At 44.9% G+C, this 18,691-nt stretch overlaps 1 protein-coding gene across 7 annotated transcripts in view; it reads left to right on the forward strand.

Moving 5' to 3' along the window:
• The window catches only part of LOC147455619 (histone-lysine N-methyltransferase ASHH3-like), a 50,594-nt gene that overhangs the window by 3,554 nt on the left and 28,349 nt on the right, over nt 1-18,691 (forward strand). For all 7 annotated transcript variants that reach the window (XR_015188389.1, XR_015188390.1, XM_086514354.1 and 4 more), the window contains exons 4-8: nt 656-800; nt 1,145-1,256; nt 1,344-1,443; nt 1,540-1,618; nt 1,698-1,869. Coding sequence is in view for 5 of the 7 variants with exons in the window: in XM_086514354.1 (XP_086370480.1) it covers nt 656-800; nt 1,145-1,256; nt 1,344-1,443; nt 1,540-1,618; nt 1,698-1,869 (608 nt within the window). In the remaining 2 variants the exon portion in view is untranslated. The remainder of the gene's footprint in view (nt 1-655; nt 801-1,144; nt 1,257-1,343; nt 1,444-1,539; nt 1,619-1,697; nt 1,870-18,691) is intronic.

The raw sequence follows: 18,691 nt of genomic DNA on the forward strand, positions 1-18,691 counted from the left end.
TCCAGTGTCCACCGACAACTTCATCTCTTTGGATACCTCAGAATCTCTTGGTCTCACTCCCAAGAGATTGGGAACTCCAATCAGTTCAGTGTGGCTTCCCTGAAAATATGGCAACAGAGTTTCTTCTTTTATGTGGCGGAGTCCATCTAGTGATTGTAACAGGAATAAGTGCAAAGCTATTAGGTGTTGTGGCTTCCCTAGTTGAACATACGTCAACAGGATTGCTTTGTACATTTTGACATTTGATGATTAGGCGTAGGTACTGTCCTTCAAGGTGCCTGGGATCTTGCTGGGGTCCAATGCCGATGTTTGGATGATCGTGCGGGCTTTGTTCATCCTTACAATGGTCTATGGCATTGGGTCTACCTTGTTTAGCAGTTGTCTGCACAATTTCTATTTTCAACCTTATCAAATCTATCTCTGGCCACCGATTACCCCTTTTCTAGCATTCACTCCTTGTGTTTGATATCGGTTTATCTTTCCAGCGCTGGAGGGACGACCTTTATATGAAATTAATGGACGAGTTATCAGTGATTTTGCTTGTCTACCTTTGGGCTTAAGTTGATTGGCTGAATGCTTGTTAATTCATTCAGTAATAACTTTCAACTTTCACTGCATGTCTCTGCAATGTAGACGAAGGGTTTGTTTTTTTCAGGGCGAAAAGTTGGCGAGTATTTCTGCTGTCTTTGACAGCCTACCAGTTGCAGACTGCTTTCGTGAATTTGAAGTGCCCCGCAATTATCACGACTATGTTAGAGACTTGAAGCTGAGGCCTCAACCTTTTGTCCATATAAGGCGCAGTATCCTATGCTGAATGTTTTTTTTCACAATTTTTTGACTCATAGATACACCCTCTAAGCAGGGTTTACACTTTTTACCAAGACTGCTGAGTGTAAAGATTTGAGCGTAGGCCTACTATGTTGATGAAACTGCAGTGGTAGAAGGTTTACTTGCTCAAGATCTGAATAGTGCAGTTGCCATGTCTTTTTGAGAACATTGCTTCAAGGCATAAATATGCTCTAGGAGGTTTGGCAGTTAAATAAGCAGATTGCACTTACATTCTGTGCCTTGAAATAGACACTTGCAACTCAAATTTTTAAAGGTTCACAATTTCTCAATTACTAGTCCCTTGACAACTATGCAGACATTTACTTAGTGAAGAAGCCAAAAAGGCGCTCAGAGGACGAATACATGCAGTGTGCATGTGCAAGCACAGGAGGCTCAAAGGCATTCTGTGAGAAAGATTGTATATGCAGGTGAGTTTTTACATCCCCAAAGCAAACAAAATCACTTTAAGGTTGTAAATTCTATGTGAGAAATTGACATCTGCAAGTGGTTGTTAGCATGCTGCAGTACAGCTGTTCAGCCAGTTGCGGGTGTGGATCTTCTTGCTCAAATCTTCCCTTTCAAAAACGTGTTGCAAAGAAACTAGATCTCACAAAGGTGATGATGTCACCCTTTAGAACTGCATGTCAAGTTTGAATCTAATGGAGCAGCATGCGATTGCTGAACTGACTGCTGAAACTCATGCCCTTGTAGACAGAGAGGTGTGGCTGGGGGCTACAAGCAGCTGAACCAATCAAAGCAGGAGATTTTCTTATTGAATATGTTGGTGAAGGTAATCATCACTTGTTCTGGCAAGTATTCAGGCATTTTTATGGTTGGTGAACACTTATCAGATATTCTCTTCTGGGTAGTTATTGATGATAAGACATGCGAGGCGAGATTGTGGGGCATGAAAGAGCGCGATGAGAGCAATTTTTACATGTGTGAAATCAATCGGGAGACGGTGGTTGATGCAACTTTGAAGGGAAACCTTTCAAGATTCATTAATCATAGCTGCAATCCCAACACAGAACTTCAAAAATGGTAACAATAATCGTTTCTTCTCCTCAATTTGTAAGATTCATTTTTCATTTCAGTTTGCAGCGAGTCGTGTCTTTACAGACCTTAGCCAGTTGAAAATAGTTGTAATAACACTCTGGCTTGGACGATTGTTTTGAGCTCAACCATGGGTGTTGAGGGGCATCAGTGAAGGCTTGGAATGCTCTTGGTTTGTAGGAATTACCAACAGTTTATTTGATCTCTTTCACTGAAGAGGAGAGAACTAAGTTTCATTGACTCAAGTGCGAAGTTGCATTTGAAATCCAGCAACAAATTTATCTGAGAAATATCCAATCAAGAGGAAAAATGCTAGTTCTCAAAAGCATTTCTCATGATCCTTGCACACATTGGTCCAACTCATGAGTATAAGACTCTATGGCTGATTTATTCCAGCAAGACCAAGGGCAAAGGGAAGTCGCACAAGCAAGAGCATGACCTCTCTAACCCAATAGTTTAGCCTGTCACCTTTTGACTGGTCACTTGATCCTTGTGGCTTAAATGCCTTAGGTATGCATTGCGGATGTTCAACAATGGTCCTTATGGTGTGCAACATCTTTCTAGGTGTTTCTGGACTATATGATCTATTGGCAGATAAAGCTAAATCTAGTCAGTGGCAATGAACTTTGATTATGGTTGGGAATGTTCGACACTCAACTCTGTACTATCCACAATGTAATGGTCTAGTGGAAAAGGTAAACGGCATGATCTATAAAATCATGTGTTTCATTGTACATACGAATACTACCACCTTGGCTTGTATACTTTTCTTGTGACGAGGATGTGGCAACTGCTAACCTTACTTGTTGGTTTCTTTCCGATGATTTTCATTAAATTTTTGAGACCCTCTTTTTGAAGTTGCAAATGGCCGGACATTGTATAGCCAATGTGAAATAGTAGTTTCAGTTGCAGATGGGAAGTTGGTCGGCACTGGAATTCCAGTAGTAAAAGGGTGTCTAGGCTCCGCTCATAGTCATCTAGGTCCCCTCGCCGCACTTAATAAGTTGGTGGATACTAGGACACTAACCAATGGAGGCACAATGCCAAGGTTGGGTCACCATGAGAAAATCACCCGTGAATTGGGCTACATTGCATGTTTGGACGTGGTACAAGTGGTGAAAGATGGTCAGATGATGAGTGAGAGTCCAATGGAAGCAATTTAGGGAAGTGCTATTTTGGGCCACGAAATCTGTTTGCGTCATTAGCTTCAGAATGACAAGGGGAACATTTTATTACTCTGCCACTAAGTCAACTGAGCAATTGATTGAGATATTTTTAGACCGAAAGGTACAAAACGAGAGAACCATGCATGAGTGCCACTTGACACATTTTTGGGCTTTTTCCACCTTGAGAGAGAGAGAAGCGTTGAAATAAACGTGGGGTTGCATTTTTCATCCATTGTTGCAGGTATAAGCTATTGTGTGTAAGCTTTCCCTCTCATGTACAGTGTAGTGCAAGAAGTGATGTCTTGCACACTCTACACTGCTCCCTCTCCCCCCTACGTGCAGTATCATGATGCCCCACAAGAGGGCTCTTCATTTGACCTATGTATAGTTTTGTGGTCTTATGCTTCTGTGCCGACTCCCGAGGCAAGAGCCTCTTTGAGCAGGAACAGGAGTAGCTAACCGTTACTCCAAAATCAGGCACTGGTGAGGGTGATAACCTCACCTTATAGGTGCATTTTCGGCGCTGGTTATGCACTGTTTTTGAACTATTTTGTAGCCGTATGGATGTCAGAAGCATTTGGAACAGTGCCCCACTGTTAGAGGACAGTTCTGATATTGTTTAGGGCTGAAACAGGGTAAAAACTAGTAAATACAGCGAGCTGTAATTGCTGTTTTTGGGCTGACATCAGAGGGTTTATGTCTTTGGAAGCGAGTTCCAGCAGCGGGATTTGTTCAGGGCGAGTTTTGGGCCCGTTATGTTGCTGAAATTTTGCTAGAACAGGTGTGATCTAGTTGGATATAGGTGCAGATCCCAAGGACTCTAGTTTTGTGACTTTACCCTCTGAAGGAATAAAGAAATACCGAAAGGGGCGCCAGTTTTTGAGGCCTACAGGTTGTCGGGGTTTGCTCGGAGCATTCTAGCTTCCGAGCCGTGTGTGCTTTGAAGTGTTAATTCATGTTACAAGTTCCTTCTGCAAAGTTTCTCTGTGTGCTAAAGCTTACAATAAAGTTTCAAGTAAAAGCCAAAGTCTACCGCCCTACAGGCCGGTTTCATGATTCCTTCGCCGAGACAGAATCACTTTTTCCTCAAGAAGTGGGCCTTGGTTGGTTTGGTAAAGATAGAGAGTACATGAACGTGGGATTACACTATGGTTGACAAAGGGAAGGGTATTATGGAAGAGGGTTCCTCTGTCACAAATGGGATGACATGGCAGTTGACCCGGACACACACAGACTGGCCGGACATGACACGTGGAAAACAGTACGGAAACCCCCGCTTTTACGCTAACTACTACTGACGTTGGAGAGGGGGAATGTGAGAACACGCCCGGCACAAACACAAGGGCCTCTCTACAGCTCAGGGTATCTACCACCCCTATCCTCTCAGAAAACACCTTTGAAAACACGCTTCACACTAGCAGACCACCGCCCACTCAATTTCCACTGCTCACACGCTCCACAAATCCACCACATAGCACTCACCTACTGCCACGGTCTGTCTCCACCCTTACACATGCACACAGCCGCTCAATCTCGTTCTCACACAAACAGTGTCGGTCCGGGGGGGCACACATCCACAATGCCGGCACCGAGGGGAAACACCAGAGTAGGAGAAAGAGAAACGACGCGAGAGCAAACACAAAGGAGGCTTCACCACTGCTCAAACACTCTTTACAACTCGTTTACATCAAACGACGCACCCACATGGTTGCCGGGCAAGAAAACACGCGCTTGGGGCTTTGCAGGCACACACCTCTGCACAAAAAAGCCAATCCAAGAACTCACACACACTCTCTATCTTGGCTCTCTGCAGGCTCACCGGCGCAAAGCCCTGGCAAGAAGCCTACTCTGGCAAAAAGCATGAAAAAAAATGGCGCAAAAATGGTTTTTATAGGGGTGCTTCTTTCAATTTGGACATCTGGGCTCTGATTGGTCCACTTTGCATCCACATTTGGTAACCTTGGCAGGAGGTAGCCGCCTTTCTTTCCTTTGCTCTCTCTTGCTCTTTTTGCACTTGAGGGGGGGGGGGGGGGGCATTAGCGAGGTCGCTATTGCCCCTTGGTATTTTTTATTTTTCCTTTTTTCCTTTATTTTTCACCTTTGGAAAGGCCTATCTTGCACTGTTCTTTGATTTCCCCCTTGACCAATCCGGCCCTTTCCTTGACCTATTCCCCACGAGTCCTCTTCTCTCTCTCTCTCTCTCTCTCTCTCTCTCTCTCCTCCTCCTCCCTTTTGGTCCCGGCCTCACTCTTTGCCCTTTACTTTTCCTTGCCCTTGCTTGTCCTTGCTTGGTCGGCCCCTTGCCTTTGCCTTGTTCACCTGGCGGCCCTCCTAGGTCTCTCTCTCTCTCTCTCTCTCTCTCTTCTTTTCACCCATGGGACTGCTCTTTATTTATGCCAGGGAGGGGGGCATTAGTGATGTCGCTATTGCCCTCCCCCCTTAACTCCAAAAGATGGGGCCTCCAATGGCCGTGGGAATGGGCACCTAACGGGCTGCCATGTCATTAGTTGACTGCCAACAACGGGCGTGCGCCATCGTCTACGGCCACTGCCGCGTCGTCTCCGACCACCACAAAACCGCCGCGTGTACGGCAACGCCGCCGCGCAAGGCACAACTAGCAGCGCCACAACACCCCTACCATCTCGCATCGCTGAGGAGCTCCAAGCTCACAAACTCATTGAGATACCCACAATGGGCGCCCGCCATGGCCCTTATACCCCCCACTCCCTCTAATGGACTGCTCATGTGGGTTATGCGGAGGCCACGTGGCAGCTCCTGGCCACTCTCCCTCGAGATGGGTTGGAAAAACCCTTAAAAAATCCCATTTTTTTCCTCTTGCTCCCCACAGCTGACACTCACTACTTACATACTCGATGGCCGAGCCGTAAAGCTGTGCCGGATCATCAATGAGTCGGCCCCCAGGCCATGCAAACCTCACCATCTCCTGACTTCTCTGAGCTAGTTGTCCGAGGCCACAAAAATAAAAAAAATCAACTGCATGCACCCCTCAAAAAGCAATCCCAGAATTTGACCTATGGTACCTCGCTAATTGGGCATCCAATTGACGTGGAGTCAGTTCCTGCCAACTCCACATGAAGCATACTATCACCGAGAACCTTGGCGAGGCCAAAAAAATACCAAATGGCACATCCTCTGATGCGGGCAAGTGGGCTCAAACATGGCCCCCGTAAAAACTTTTGATGGCCATAACTTACTATCCAGAGCTTCGATCTGCAATCCGAGAAGACAAGCATGCTCCATAATTCGAGCTCTACACATGCATCCACTAACATTAGCGTGGGCCACCTGTCCCCAGCTCCCCTGCCCGTCGGGGATCTACTAAACCTCCTAACTTTGTACTTCAATAACTTGCACACTGGGGCTCCATTTGACGAGCCGTCTGAACCGGCTTCTAGAGCACATCGAACACCACATTCTAGAGCATTGACTTGGCATTTCAGACACTTTCACCTGCTATCCCATCTGGGCTCATCTTGAAGCTTTTTTGGCCTAAAGAACCACATCAAACATTCCCGCTATCATTTGGCTGCCCAGGGACTCCATACCTGCCCTAACCTTCTGCACTACACCTGCCTGCACCCTTTGCTTGGCATAGACGATTTTCCAGCTCGGACCAACATTGGCTGCACCAACGTGGCATCCGTACGGAAATCCCGAATTTTTGCGGCGCAGATTCCAAAGCACCCCTTCAAGAAGAACCGATCTTGGCTCTCGAGCCTAGGTCCAAAGAACCCTCACTGGAAGTATTATGTGTACGAATGATTAGTCAGCACGCATTGTTCGAGTGTTTCATTCGCGATGCTTTCCTGTATTTTAGTTAGCGTCTCTATGTGATCCCTTTTCAAAGGCATGCCATATTGTACGATGAGCACGATTCACTCATGAATGAGCACGGATGTATGTGGATTTTTCATGAAAAGCTGAATTGTTTGCATTCAAGGAAGTCACATTTCATGTCCCTTCCTTGGCATGACACATTTGTAGAAAGAGCACATGAAAGTATGAGTAGTAAGCATGGGCATTTCCGTTGTGAATTGCGACAGTTGATTGCTTTAGATGAGAAAGACAAGATTCGCTCTCATTGTTTGCGTGTGTGTGGTGAACGGTTTGGCATTCCGTTTATGTGTTCATCTACATTGCATGCACAGTCTCTGAGGAAGACAATATTCTTTCCACTCACTTTACATGAAATAGGTATGTTCATGGTTTTGTGTTGGAAATGGTTTTAGGAATTTTCAGCCATGGAGATTCTTGAAGGCGAACAAAGAATGACTCTCGCCGAAGTTGAAGCATTGAAGGAGCCACATAAGACTTTGTGTCGCTTTCGGTGCGGCCCAAAGCAGCAAGCGTTGCAGACCTTTATGAAGTTCAAGTACCGCACGACCCACACATCAGAGTGGGCCGACAAAGAGTCCCTTCCAGGATTCCGGATGCTATTGGCGATCTCCCTCGACGCCATACAGTTCGGTACCAGTACCTCACTTAAAAAAGGAGGGGATGTCACGTGACACATCCAACCCTATGTGTCCGTGGACAAGCTACAACATGACAAGGGTTCATTCAGTCTAGATTTAGAAGTGTTATGGCACTTTTGTGAGTCTGTTCGTAGACCGTGCATGCCCAGGCACTTAGTGTAGATGCATATTCTTTGGTTGCACATAGCATGATCATAAGCATTCCCATTAGAATCCATCAGAATCCTTCAGGGGAATTTTCTAGTGCATTTAGCCTATTTTCCCTATTTTTGACATTTTTCACTTATTATTTTTAAGTGACTTTTGTTGAAAAGTAGGTAGGGCAAATTGAGTAAGTTTGTATACAAGCAAACCTAGACTAGCACTAATTGGCAGAAGAGGCAGCAGGAGCACCATCGCTCAACAGGCAACTTCTCAGCAAGAACCTCCCTTGGTGGCGTTTTCCCTCCAAGCAAGGTGGCGTTTTCCCTCCAAGCAAAGACTCCCCTAGCGCTAGGGTTTTCCATCAAGCACCCGTCGCAAGAAGACATCAGTCTTGGCGTTTTTAGCAAGCAACCGTTGCCATAGCCTCCCATGTTGCTAGCGTTTTTCCCCCAGGTCTGCATTGCAGCCTATCGTTTCTAGAACCCAAGTCGCCCCCCCATTTGCATGGCGATTTTCAGCAATAAGAACCAGCAGATTTTCAGCAGTAAGGACCAACAAACCTCCGTTTTCCCTAGCGTTTTCAGTAGTAGCAGAATTTAGCCAGCAACGTATTTGGAAAGCAGTGAATTTACATCAGATTTCAGCCCTTAGATCGGTCTCGTCATCCCCGTCGTCATCATCGATCTCGCCTAAACTTGCATCAGTCACATGCATTCACTTTGTACCAGTTTGTGTAATCAATCATAGACCACTCTCGCCAACTAGAGTGGGGGCTGCGGAGGAGGGTTTTAGAACATCTCTGGTGTCGTATTCTCTTCTCTCTCTGTCTCTCAGTCTCATACACTTGCACGCACAGTGTCCATTCACTTTGTTGTGATCATTGCACTCTCATTAAGAACGGAAGGCTCTCCCTTCCATAAGAACAAAAAGGAACCTTGAGCACATTATGGAGCACTCATCTTGAGAAAAGAACAACATTCATTCTGCTGCTCCTAACAGATGCATTCGTCAATTGACAAGGCACCTTTTGAGATTGTTGAAGGCAGCAAGAAAGTTCCTCCCATTTTGCATACAAAGGACAAGATCTTTGAGGCACATCGATATGTTGAGAACATGGATGAAATGTATAAGAAAATTAAAGTTTCCCTAGAGAAGACTCGGGCCAAACAGAAAAGGGCTGTTGATCGTCACCGTCGTGAACTGTTGTTCTCACCTGGTGATTGGGTACTTTTGCGATTTGAAAAGGCAAGGTTGAAGAAAGCGAAGGGCAACGAACGGTTGTTTCCGAAGCTCAGCATGCGTTACTATGGGCCTTTTCAAGTGCTTGATAAGATCAATGATGTTGCTTACAGACTGAAACTACCTGACGCTTGGAAGATTCATAATGCGTTTCACGTCTTCTAAGACCCTTCATGGGTGATGTGCCGGAAGATATGCCCGATGAGGACCAGCTAGAAGTTAAGGAACTTGATGAAATTGCGGTGCTTGAGCAAATTTTGGCACATAAGGAAAGAAAAGTTAAGGGACAGGTTGCAAGACGCTATTTGGTGAAGTTCAAGGACTATCCACCTATGGATGCAAAGAAGAGCATGAAGTTATGAACTGTTAAGAGTTACCAAATGGATTGCAGCTTTACCTTGAGGCCTTTGGGTTACAACCTACGCATGTCCCAACACAACGTGTGCAAAGGAGAGGTAATGACAGAGCTAGTACATCAAATATACATGTGGATTTACCGCAATACAAGTGTGCATCGCTCTTTAAGTGTTAAACGTATAATGTTCACTTCTATCATAGATGGAAATGACAAGGTATGAAGGTCTCATTAAGTCATTTGTATCTATGTCTTATGATCTCTCTTGCGGATACATCCGATGATAAAAGAGCGTTGGCAACACAAGGTCATCAATGGCATGTATTTATGGTATGCAATTGAGGACGTTTGCGATTTCAAGAGGGGGGTATGTTATGAGGACGTGGCAACTGCTAACCTTAGTTGGTTTCTTTTCGATGATTTTGGTTTAATTTTTGAGACCCTCTTTTTGAAGCTGCAAATGGCTGGACATTGTATGGCTAGTGTGAAACAGTAGTTTCACCCGCCGCAGAAGAGAAGTTGGTCGGCATTGGAATTCTAGTAGTAAAAGGGTGTCTAGGCTCAGTTCAAAGTCATCTAGGTCTCCTCGCCGCACTTAATAAGTTGGTGGATACTAGGAAACTAACTCAATGGAGGCATAGTGCCAAGGTGGGGTCACCAAGAGAAAATCACCTGAGAACTTGGCTACATTGCATTTTTGGACGTGGTCCCAGTGGTGAAAGATGGTCAGATGACAAGTGGGAGTCCAATGGAAGCATCTCCTAAAATTTAGGAAAGTGCTATTTGGGGCCACGAAATCTGTTCGCGTCATTAGCTGCAAAATGACAAGGGGAACATTTTATTACTCTGCCACTAAGTCAACTGAGCAACCGGTTGAGATATTTTTAGACCGGAAGGTACAAAACGGGAGAACCATGCATGAGTGCCACTTAACACATTTTTGGGCATTAAGAGGAGACACGACAAACTTATGACGGAGAGATGCTTGCTGAACAAAAACTAGCACACTTGGACATTCATGCGTAATTCAAGAGTCCATGTTGGGAGCGAATCCAGAAACCTGAATGGGAGTTGTTGGAATAGCTTCTAAGTGCGCCCTCTTTGCAAGAGAATCACTAACCACACTGCCAGAATCAACTAAGATCACAATACGTTGACCATTCACATGACCATGATACTTAATGAGAGACCTGTCAGGGTGATCCTCAGAAACTTGTGGCGCACTACCTTGCTCATTCATGACATTGACAGAAGATGTGGGTTCTTTCTTACTAGATCTTTTGGGACAATCTCGTTTCATGTGACCTTTAGTGTGACACTTAAAACATCGTCCTTCTTTACCATACGTGATTCGTTCTTCAAGACTTACCAACCTCCTACTACAATTTTTCATCAGGTGTCTACTTAGGGGGTTTCTTGAGTTTTAGCCTTCCCTTGTTATCACTATTAGGTGAAGAGTTCTGTGCTTTTGGTGTAGAGGAAGATTGAGAAGGAGAAGAATTACCGTTGTTCTAACCATTTTGTTGGTTCTCTTGAGGGCTCTGTGGGTTACTTGGAGATGACTTATTCTCCTTAGGCTTACATTTGTTGTGCTTCATTTCTTGTGCGAGACCATCCTAACGGCGACATTGTTGTCAGTAGGGTTGAAGGCTTGCACATCGCAACTGATGTACTCGTCCAAAACAAAGAGGAAAGCCTCCTTGCGATCTGCATCCGATTTATGCAATTGAACACCAATCTGGAAAATACGATTATAGTACTGCGGTGACATAAAACGAGCCTTGAGCTTGTCTTGGAAGTCGACTGAAGTGAAAGACACTGGCTCCCCAACTCCGACACGATCAAGGTGCTCGGCCATTTGTGCCTCTTGCCAGGCCTGATAACAAATTAATGGCATCACTCGACAAATACATGGCAACATTCAAAAATTTATTGTTACTGTTTTTCTTGCTAGTTGCAAAGTAAGCATTAATTTGATGCAATCGAGAATAATCCATCTTATCATTATACTTCCTGGAAGTCAACTTTTTAGTAGTTGTTGTCTCTACGTGGGCTACGTGATGACTCGTCCACCTACTTGAGTGGGTCGCTTTTTGAGGATAGCACTTGCAGGAGCAAGTCTTGCATGCGTTGGTCTCATAGCGTCTCACACACTAGCTCCATAGCTGCCCTCTTTTCGTTAGCCACTATGCGTTGAGCTTCGCGTGCCTGCTCCACCACGGCCCGTTGAGCCTCTTGGTGTAGCATCATCTTCATCATAGACATTACCAAAGTCTCCATAGAATTTGGTGCAATTTGTGGCATAGATGAAGACGGAGGAGGATCTGGAAATGGTCCTCCTGAGGTAGGGACTTTGTCACAAATTGCTGACGTGTCAAGCCACTAAAGAACGGAGCTAACCTGCAGATCTCGGCCAAGGAGCCTAAAACCCCAGAAGGAGCAGAAGCAGCAGAAGAAGAAGTTTTACCAACTTACAAAGTCTTGCCAAGAGGCCTATTTTTTAAGAGAAGTTCCTGCCAACTTCTGGGACCCCGTCCGTTGGGGCCCAAGTGACCGGTGGGCCGTGGCGCTTCCAAAATTTACTCGAAATTCTATGAAAGAATCTTCGGTCCCGACCCCGGACTTATTAGTCACTCCCACCCTTACTCCATTGCGCATCGGGCGCGCTCCCGTCTTCACCGCTCTGTCTTACAAGGCATAAGCCATAAAGATCACTTGCAAGAGAAGGATCAAAGATTTTTCGAGCCGTTGTTTTTTCTCAGAGGCAGTGCCATGAAGTGGTGGATGTATATAGCTACCAAGCCGCACACTCCAAAGACTTGGTAAGCTTTCAGAAAATTTTTGCCCGAAGCTACATGCCTTCAAACATCTTTCTTCGGAGTGTAGCTTCTAGCAGAGTGGGGTATCTTGAAATTCTTGCCATGGAAACCTAGCAGATTACAAGTTTAAGTTTCTCGACGTCTCTCAACAGGTGTCTCTTCTCGAGTTGATAACCTTGGAGATCGAGTCTGATTGCTATGTCTTGAGACTACCATCACCGCTATAGGAGCACTATTTGTCCAAGAGCTTATAGAACATGGTGCAGTCGGCTACAACCTTATGGAAGAAATCTAACCCTAATTTTGGTGCAGGTTTCAGGATGGAAAGCGTGTCGTCTTTTTGAGCTTGACTGATGTCGAGATTGCTTTTTAAGTTTGAATTTTGTCTGAAAATCTGTTTGAGAACTTGTTTGGTGATCGTGTTTGGAATTTGTTTGAAATGGATGGTATCTGTTTTGAACGTGTCTTGGTGTTGATTTGAACTGTTTGACTCTGGTTTTAATACTGGTTTCAATGATTGGTGATTTACTCCCCGGTGGAGTAGTGAGAGATGCTATTTTGGTATTGTCTGAACCTCGGAATGACGTAAATGGGACGTTTGGGGAGCGTTTCGTTGTATGCTTAAAAACCTCGGAACGATGCTGATGGGATGCTTGGGGAGCGTTTCGTTGTATGTTGGAAAACCTTGGAAACGACGCAGACGAGATGTTTGGGGAGTGTTTGGTTGTATTCTTGAACCTCAAAGTGACGCAGGTTGCGGTCTGGGGAGCGTTTGGTTGTACTAGTCCTCTGAACTCATGGCCCGTACCTTTTAAGGTTATTTACGGGGGAAGTGGCGAGGTAGTTGCTGGGTAGATTCATACTGCATGCCATGTGTCTTGGGGGAGTGCTCAATGGTGCTGCTCGTTGCGTCTTGTAACATGCATATGTGAGCATTTGTGTTGCATTGTGGTGCCAACCACTGAATATTCCTTATTGGATGAGATACTTCTAGGAAACTGACAACCCAAGATATCAAGAGCTCCAATCTGGAACGAGGCGCCTTATTGGATGAGATTCTTCTAGGAAGCCAACGACCCAAGAAATCAAGAGCTCTGATTTGGAATGAGAAAACTGAATGTCCCTCAAATTTTTTTGAGCTAACTTGAGTTTTTTTGCAGATATGCTGTAATCGTAGACGATTACTTTCTTTCAAGAAGAGGATGTCACAAACTGCTGACGTGTCAAGCCACTGAATAACGGAGCTAACCTGCAAATCTCGGCCAAGGAGCCTAAACCCCATAAGAAGCAATAGAAGAAGTAGAAGCAACAGAAGAAGTTTTACCAACTTACAAAGTCTTGCCGAGAGGCCTATTTTTAAAGAGAAGTTTCCGCCAACTTATGGGACCCCATCTGTTGGAGCCAAAGTGACCTAGAGAGAATAAACTAACGCGGAACCAACACACACACACACACGCACACACCCCCCTAAAAAAAAAAGCGTAGAAGATGATGATGTTGCAGCTGTACGGACGTCTGCAGTTTGCGATGACAGTGCCACGTGGCAGACAATACGGATTTCCACGATTTGCGTTGCTGACGTGGCAGTTGTACGGATTCCCGTGAAATGCGTTGGTAGCTTTTTAAGCCAGTTTTTGGGATCAGATGCTTTCGAGTTTGAAAGCTTTTCATGGCCAAGGGCCTTCAAATATGATCTAAGGGCTCATTCTTTGGCATGCATCAATACGAAGGTGCAGAGGGTGGAGTACCGACAATGTACTGAGTTCTAGCAATATAAAGAAATACCGAAAGGAGTGCCAATGTTTGGGGCCAGTGCTCTCTTGGGGTGGAATTCTACCACTCCCAGTCCCGTGTCGCGCATCTCTTTCAGTTCAGTTGTTATTTGAAGTGCTTAAAGTTGTTCAATCTGTTCTTTTCTGTTGGCATGTGGTGCCCGTCCCTTTGAGCTTCAAGCGTGTGCTTTTCTGAAAGCATACCGGTCCTACCAAAGAGCAGACATAGCAAGGTGGTGCTTCCAAAGTTTCCTGGAAATTCTATAAAAGAATCTTCGGTCCTTACCCCTATTAGCCACTCCCACCCTTACTCCATCGTGCATCGAGCACGCTCCCGTCTTCACGGCTCTGTCTTACAGGGCATAAGCCATAAAGATCACTTGCAAGAGAAGGATCAAAGATTTTTTGAGCCGTTGTTTCTTCTCTGAGGTAGTGCCATGAAGTGGTGGATGTATATAGCTACCAAGCTGCACACTTCAAGGACTTGGCAAGCTTTCAAGAAATTTTTTTCCTGAAGCTACATGCCTAAAGTGATTTACTTTTTGTTCTTCTCCTTTCTTTTCTTGAGTCCCTTTGCTTTTATAGTTTTATGAGTGCTTTATTCCATCTTATAATTTGTGAGTTCAGACTATCGTGAACTTATGAAGGTATATCTTTCTTCGGAGTGCAGTGGAATCGATTGATGGTGCATGCTCAGGATGAGTACTTAGTGTGTACTCAAGGTTCCTTTTACTTTATGAAAGAGTTTCTTTTATTTCATGAGAGAGATGCAATGACTAGAGAGAGAAGAGAATGATACTGTGAATGAAGGTTCTATGAGCGAGAAGAGAGAGAGAAGACTAACACCAGATGGGGTCCCAAACCCCCCTCCAAAGGCACCCTCTCTATCGCTAAAGAGATATTTGCTTTAGATTGCACAAATGCTGATACAATGGTCCTAGATGTTGAGATGCTGATGGGATCTTGCGGTAGATGCTTGGATCTACGAGCCTAAGGGCTGGAAACTGAAAAGGCTAGGGTTGATTTGGCGTGGAACTGCGATTCGATGATGAGGTTAGGGCTGAAATTTGCGAGCTGAAAATGCTGGGGTGGTTCTGCTGCAAATGCTGGCGATGGGCTGATGGCTGAAAAACGCTGAAGATCCTTGTGCTGAGTACTGTGGGTACTAGATATATGGAGAGGTGGTCCCTATGGCTTCCTATATAGGTGCAAAATTTTGGGTTGAGCAGTGTTAGATTGAGCCCCAGGACTTTATAAAATGATGCTAAAATGTCACTTATTAATAAGTTGATGAACTACTAATAAGAGATGCTTCTTATGCTGTTATTACCTAGGCTTGGTACTAATGGTGCTGTATGGGAACACTCCCCATTGCCTACACCTTGCAGATGCTAGTTGTTCTCATGTGCAATCAGAGGGTATGCAGCTACTCTAAAGTGCCTGGACATGCACGTCCTACGTACAAGCTCATAAGGGTGTCCGAACACTTCCTAGGTTGTCCTAAAACCTAGAAATAGGAGTTACATCTTGTCCACATGCACATAGGGTTAGCTATTCACGTGACAAATTCAGCCCCAAATATACCCCTCTGCGGCCATCCACAATCCCACATCGAGAAGGATGCAAAGGTGCTTCAAATCATCACCAGAGGTGCCTCGTCTTGAGGAGTTACTGTCGCGACATTCACCATTCAAGTGAGTAGAGTCTGTACTTGAGGTATTGCATGTGTGTACATTCCATTTACGCAATCAAAAGCAAATACCACATCAGCAACGGTGTGGGGAGCCCTTGAGAGGGTTGGTTGAGACCCCATCGGGTGTCATTCTTCTCTCTCTCTCTCTCTCTACACATCTCTACCGCTCTCTTTCATTCCCTCTCTTCAGGGAAAGTAAAAGCCACCATCATGCAAGCTAAAAGAAATCACTAACGCAAGGAAAGAAGTAAAAGATTTGTGGAAGTGTGAAATCTAGATCTTCACCATTTTAATTCCGCCGCACCTGGCACCAATTGATATATATAGAGAGAGAAACAAGATCGACACACTACTAGGGACCAGAAGATGGGTTGGCTCTCCTCGTAAAGAGTATCTTTATTACTAGGGAGAAGTCTTTATACAAGCACTTGAACCGTACGTATTACTACGTCTGTTCTAGATCAGATTTGATGGTATTCGGAAGCCTCGGCTTAACCCTATTACTAGGAACCTCTGTTCCTCACTGAGAATCCTCAAGAACCAAGGTTCTCACCTCTAGAACTCACCTTGTAGACTTAGGACATGGCATCCCTCAACTCTTTTCCGACTCTATTCTCAGAGTCCTCTTCCATAGAAATCTTAGCGTCAACTCAACTATATTGGACACAAAGTCCCTTCTCGGGAATCTCTACTCCTTGATTCCAAATTGAGAGTCTACCAGTCTCATATTCGTGGATCTACTCACGAACTTAAGGTGTGAAACCCTTGGGCCATAGAGTGCTTTTCTCCTGCAGAGGCTCATGCCTTCCTCTACTCCTAATGGCTTGTGAAGAGGAAGTGCACCTGCAAACAAACACTGATAGGTCAAAACAAGAAAAGCATCACTTGCAAAGACTTGAAACTCGGAACGCAACTCGCTTCTTGGAAAATAATTCCCCAAAAGAGATCTATATGGTGATAATCCTCTCTTCCAATTCTACACATAGAAGAGGTGTGATCTCGGGTTTCCTTCTCGTAAATCAGCCTCTTGAAAACAGAGAAAAACAGCAATTTGTTGCGATGAAAACAATCTTCAAAGGCACTTCTTTGCGATGGAAAGAGCCTTCTTGGCCGCCACATCAACTAATGCGCTTTGGGCAGCCATAGGGGTCGTTGGCAACTTCAACTTGGCAGCTGAAATCTTCTGCAGCATGCAGGGAACATTGGCGTCCTTCATTCCTAATCCTAGAGAGTGAGAGAGAGAGAGTGTTTTTATAGTTCCTAGAAGCCCCATAAAATGGTGAAAACCTGCCAAAAAGTCAATAAAACCTTATAAGCTGAAAACCATGCTCACACAATCACAACCTAGGCTATTGAGCAATCTCTACTCCTTGATTCCAACTTGAGAGTCTTACCACTCTCAGATCCGTGGATCTACTCACTAACTCAGGGTGCGAAACCCTTGGGCATAGAGCCCTTTTCTCCTGCAAAGGCTCATGCCTTCCTTCACTCCTACTGGCTCGTGAAGAGGAAGTGCACTTGAAAACAAACACTCATAAATCAAAACATGAAAAGCATCACCTGCAAAGACTTGAAACTCGGAATGCAACTCGGCTCTTGGAAAATATTTCGCTAGAAGAAATCTCTATGCTAAGAATCCTCTCTTCCAAATCTACACACAACAGAGGTGTGCTCTCGGGTTTCCTTCTCGTAAATCAGCCTCGTCTACGACGTATATGGGCTGAAAACAGAGAAAAACAGCAACTTGTTGCGATGGAAACAATCTTCAAAGGCACTTCCTCGCAATGAAACTTGCCTACTTGGCCTCCGCATCAACTGATGCACTTGGGGCAGCCATAGGGGATCGTGGGCAACTTCAACTTGGCAGCTGAAATCTGCTGCAGCGGGTAAGAATTATTGGCGCCTTCCTTTCGTGATCGTAGAGAGTGAGAGAGAGAGATCGTTTTTATAGCTCTTGGCAGCTCGACAAAAATAGGGGCTTTTACCCCCCTGCAGGAATAGAGGAGAGGAGGGTCCTTGGCTTGCTGCCCAAAGCCAGAAAGAGGGGAGAAAGAGATCGCTTCATGCCAGATATAGCCAAAAAGAGGGGACACTAGCTTTTTTGGCTTCTAATTTTGCAACCAGTTGCCCACTTATTAACTGGGCAGCCGGACAATTTCAAAAATGGTATGAACCTGCCAAAAACTCAATGAAACCTTATTAGCTGAAAACCATGCTCACACAAAGACGTCCTTGGATGGAGTCTCATGCATAGATGCAATGCTAACATAGACTCCTTTACAAAAAAGCATCTGCTTTCCTGAAAAGCAACTCGCTTTTTAAGAAAGTCACTCCATTTCCTCAAAGCTTACTCTAAATCCATCTTCATTCAAGTGCTTGTGTAACAAACTGCTGACGTGTCAAAGCCTAAAGAATGGAGCCAACTTACAGATGTGGCGGAGGGGCCTAAACTGTCACAAAGTGATGACGTGGCTGCTCAAGAGCAAAAACCCTAACCCTAATTTTTGCAAGAAATCCTAACTGTTGAAACCCTAAATTTGGAAACCCTAACCCTAAAACCTGCAAACCCTAATTTTGTTGCCAAAAACCCTAAAACTGCAGAAACCCTAACCCTAACCCTAAGGGTAGCAGGGAGATTTTCGTGTTTTGCGCTAGCGGATGACGTGGCAAGCTGTACGGATTTCCGTGATTTACGTTGGCAGCTTTTTGGCTTTGCTTTTGGACCAGAAGCTTTTGAGTTTTGAAGGCTTTTCACTGTAATTGCTTTTTAGGCCAAGGGCCTTTAAATATGAGGTTAGGGCTCATTCTCTGGCATGCTTCCTGGAGAAGGTGCAAAGTCTGGAGTACTGGCTTGTACTTTGATGATGCAATAAAGAAATACAGAAAGGGGCGTCAAGGTTTGCGGCCAATACTCTCTGGGGTGGAATTTCGCCACTCCGTGTCGCGTGTCGTCTCTCTTTTTCAGTTCAGTTGTTATTGAAGTGCTAAAAGTTTGTTCAGTTTGCTCTTTTCTATTGGCATGTGGTGCCCATCTTGTGAGAGTGGTATCGGAGCATCAGGCGTGTGCTTTTCTCAAAGCATACCGGTCCTACAAAAGAGCAGACAGAGCTATTGGAATTTTATATG

This window comes from Adiantum capillus-veneris, chromosome 6, assembly GCF_014529385.1.
Source record: "Adiantum capillus-veneris isolate H3 chromosome 6, ASM1452938v2, whole genome shotgun sequence".
Classification (NCBI taxonomy): Eukaryota; Viridiplantae; Streptophyta; class Polypodiopsida; order Polypodiales; family Pteridaceae; genus Adiantum; species Adiantum capillus-veneris.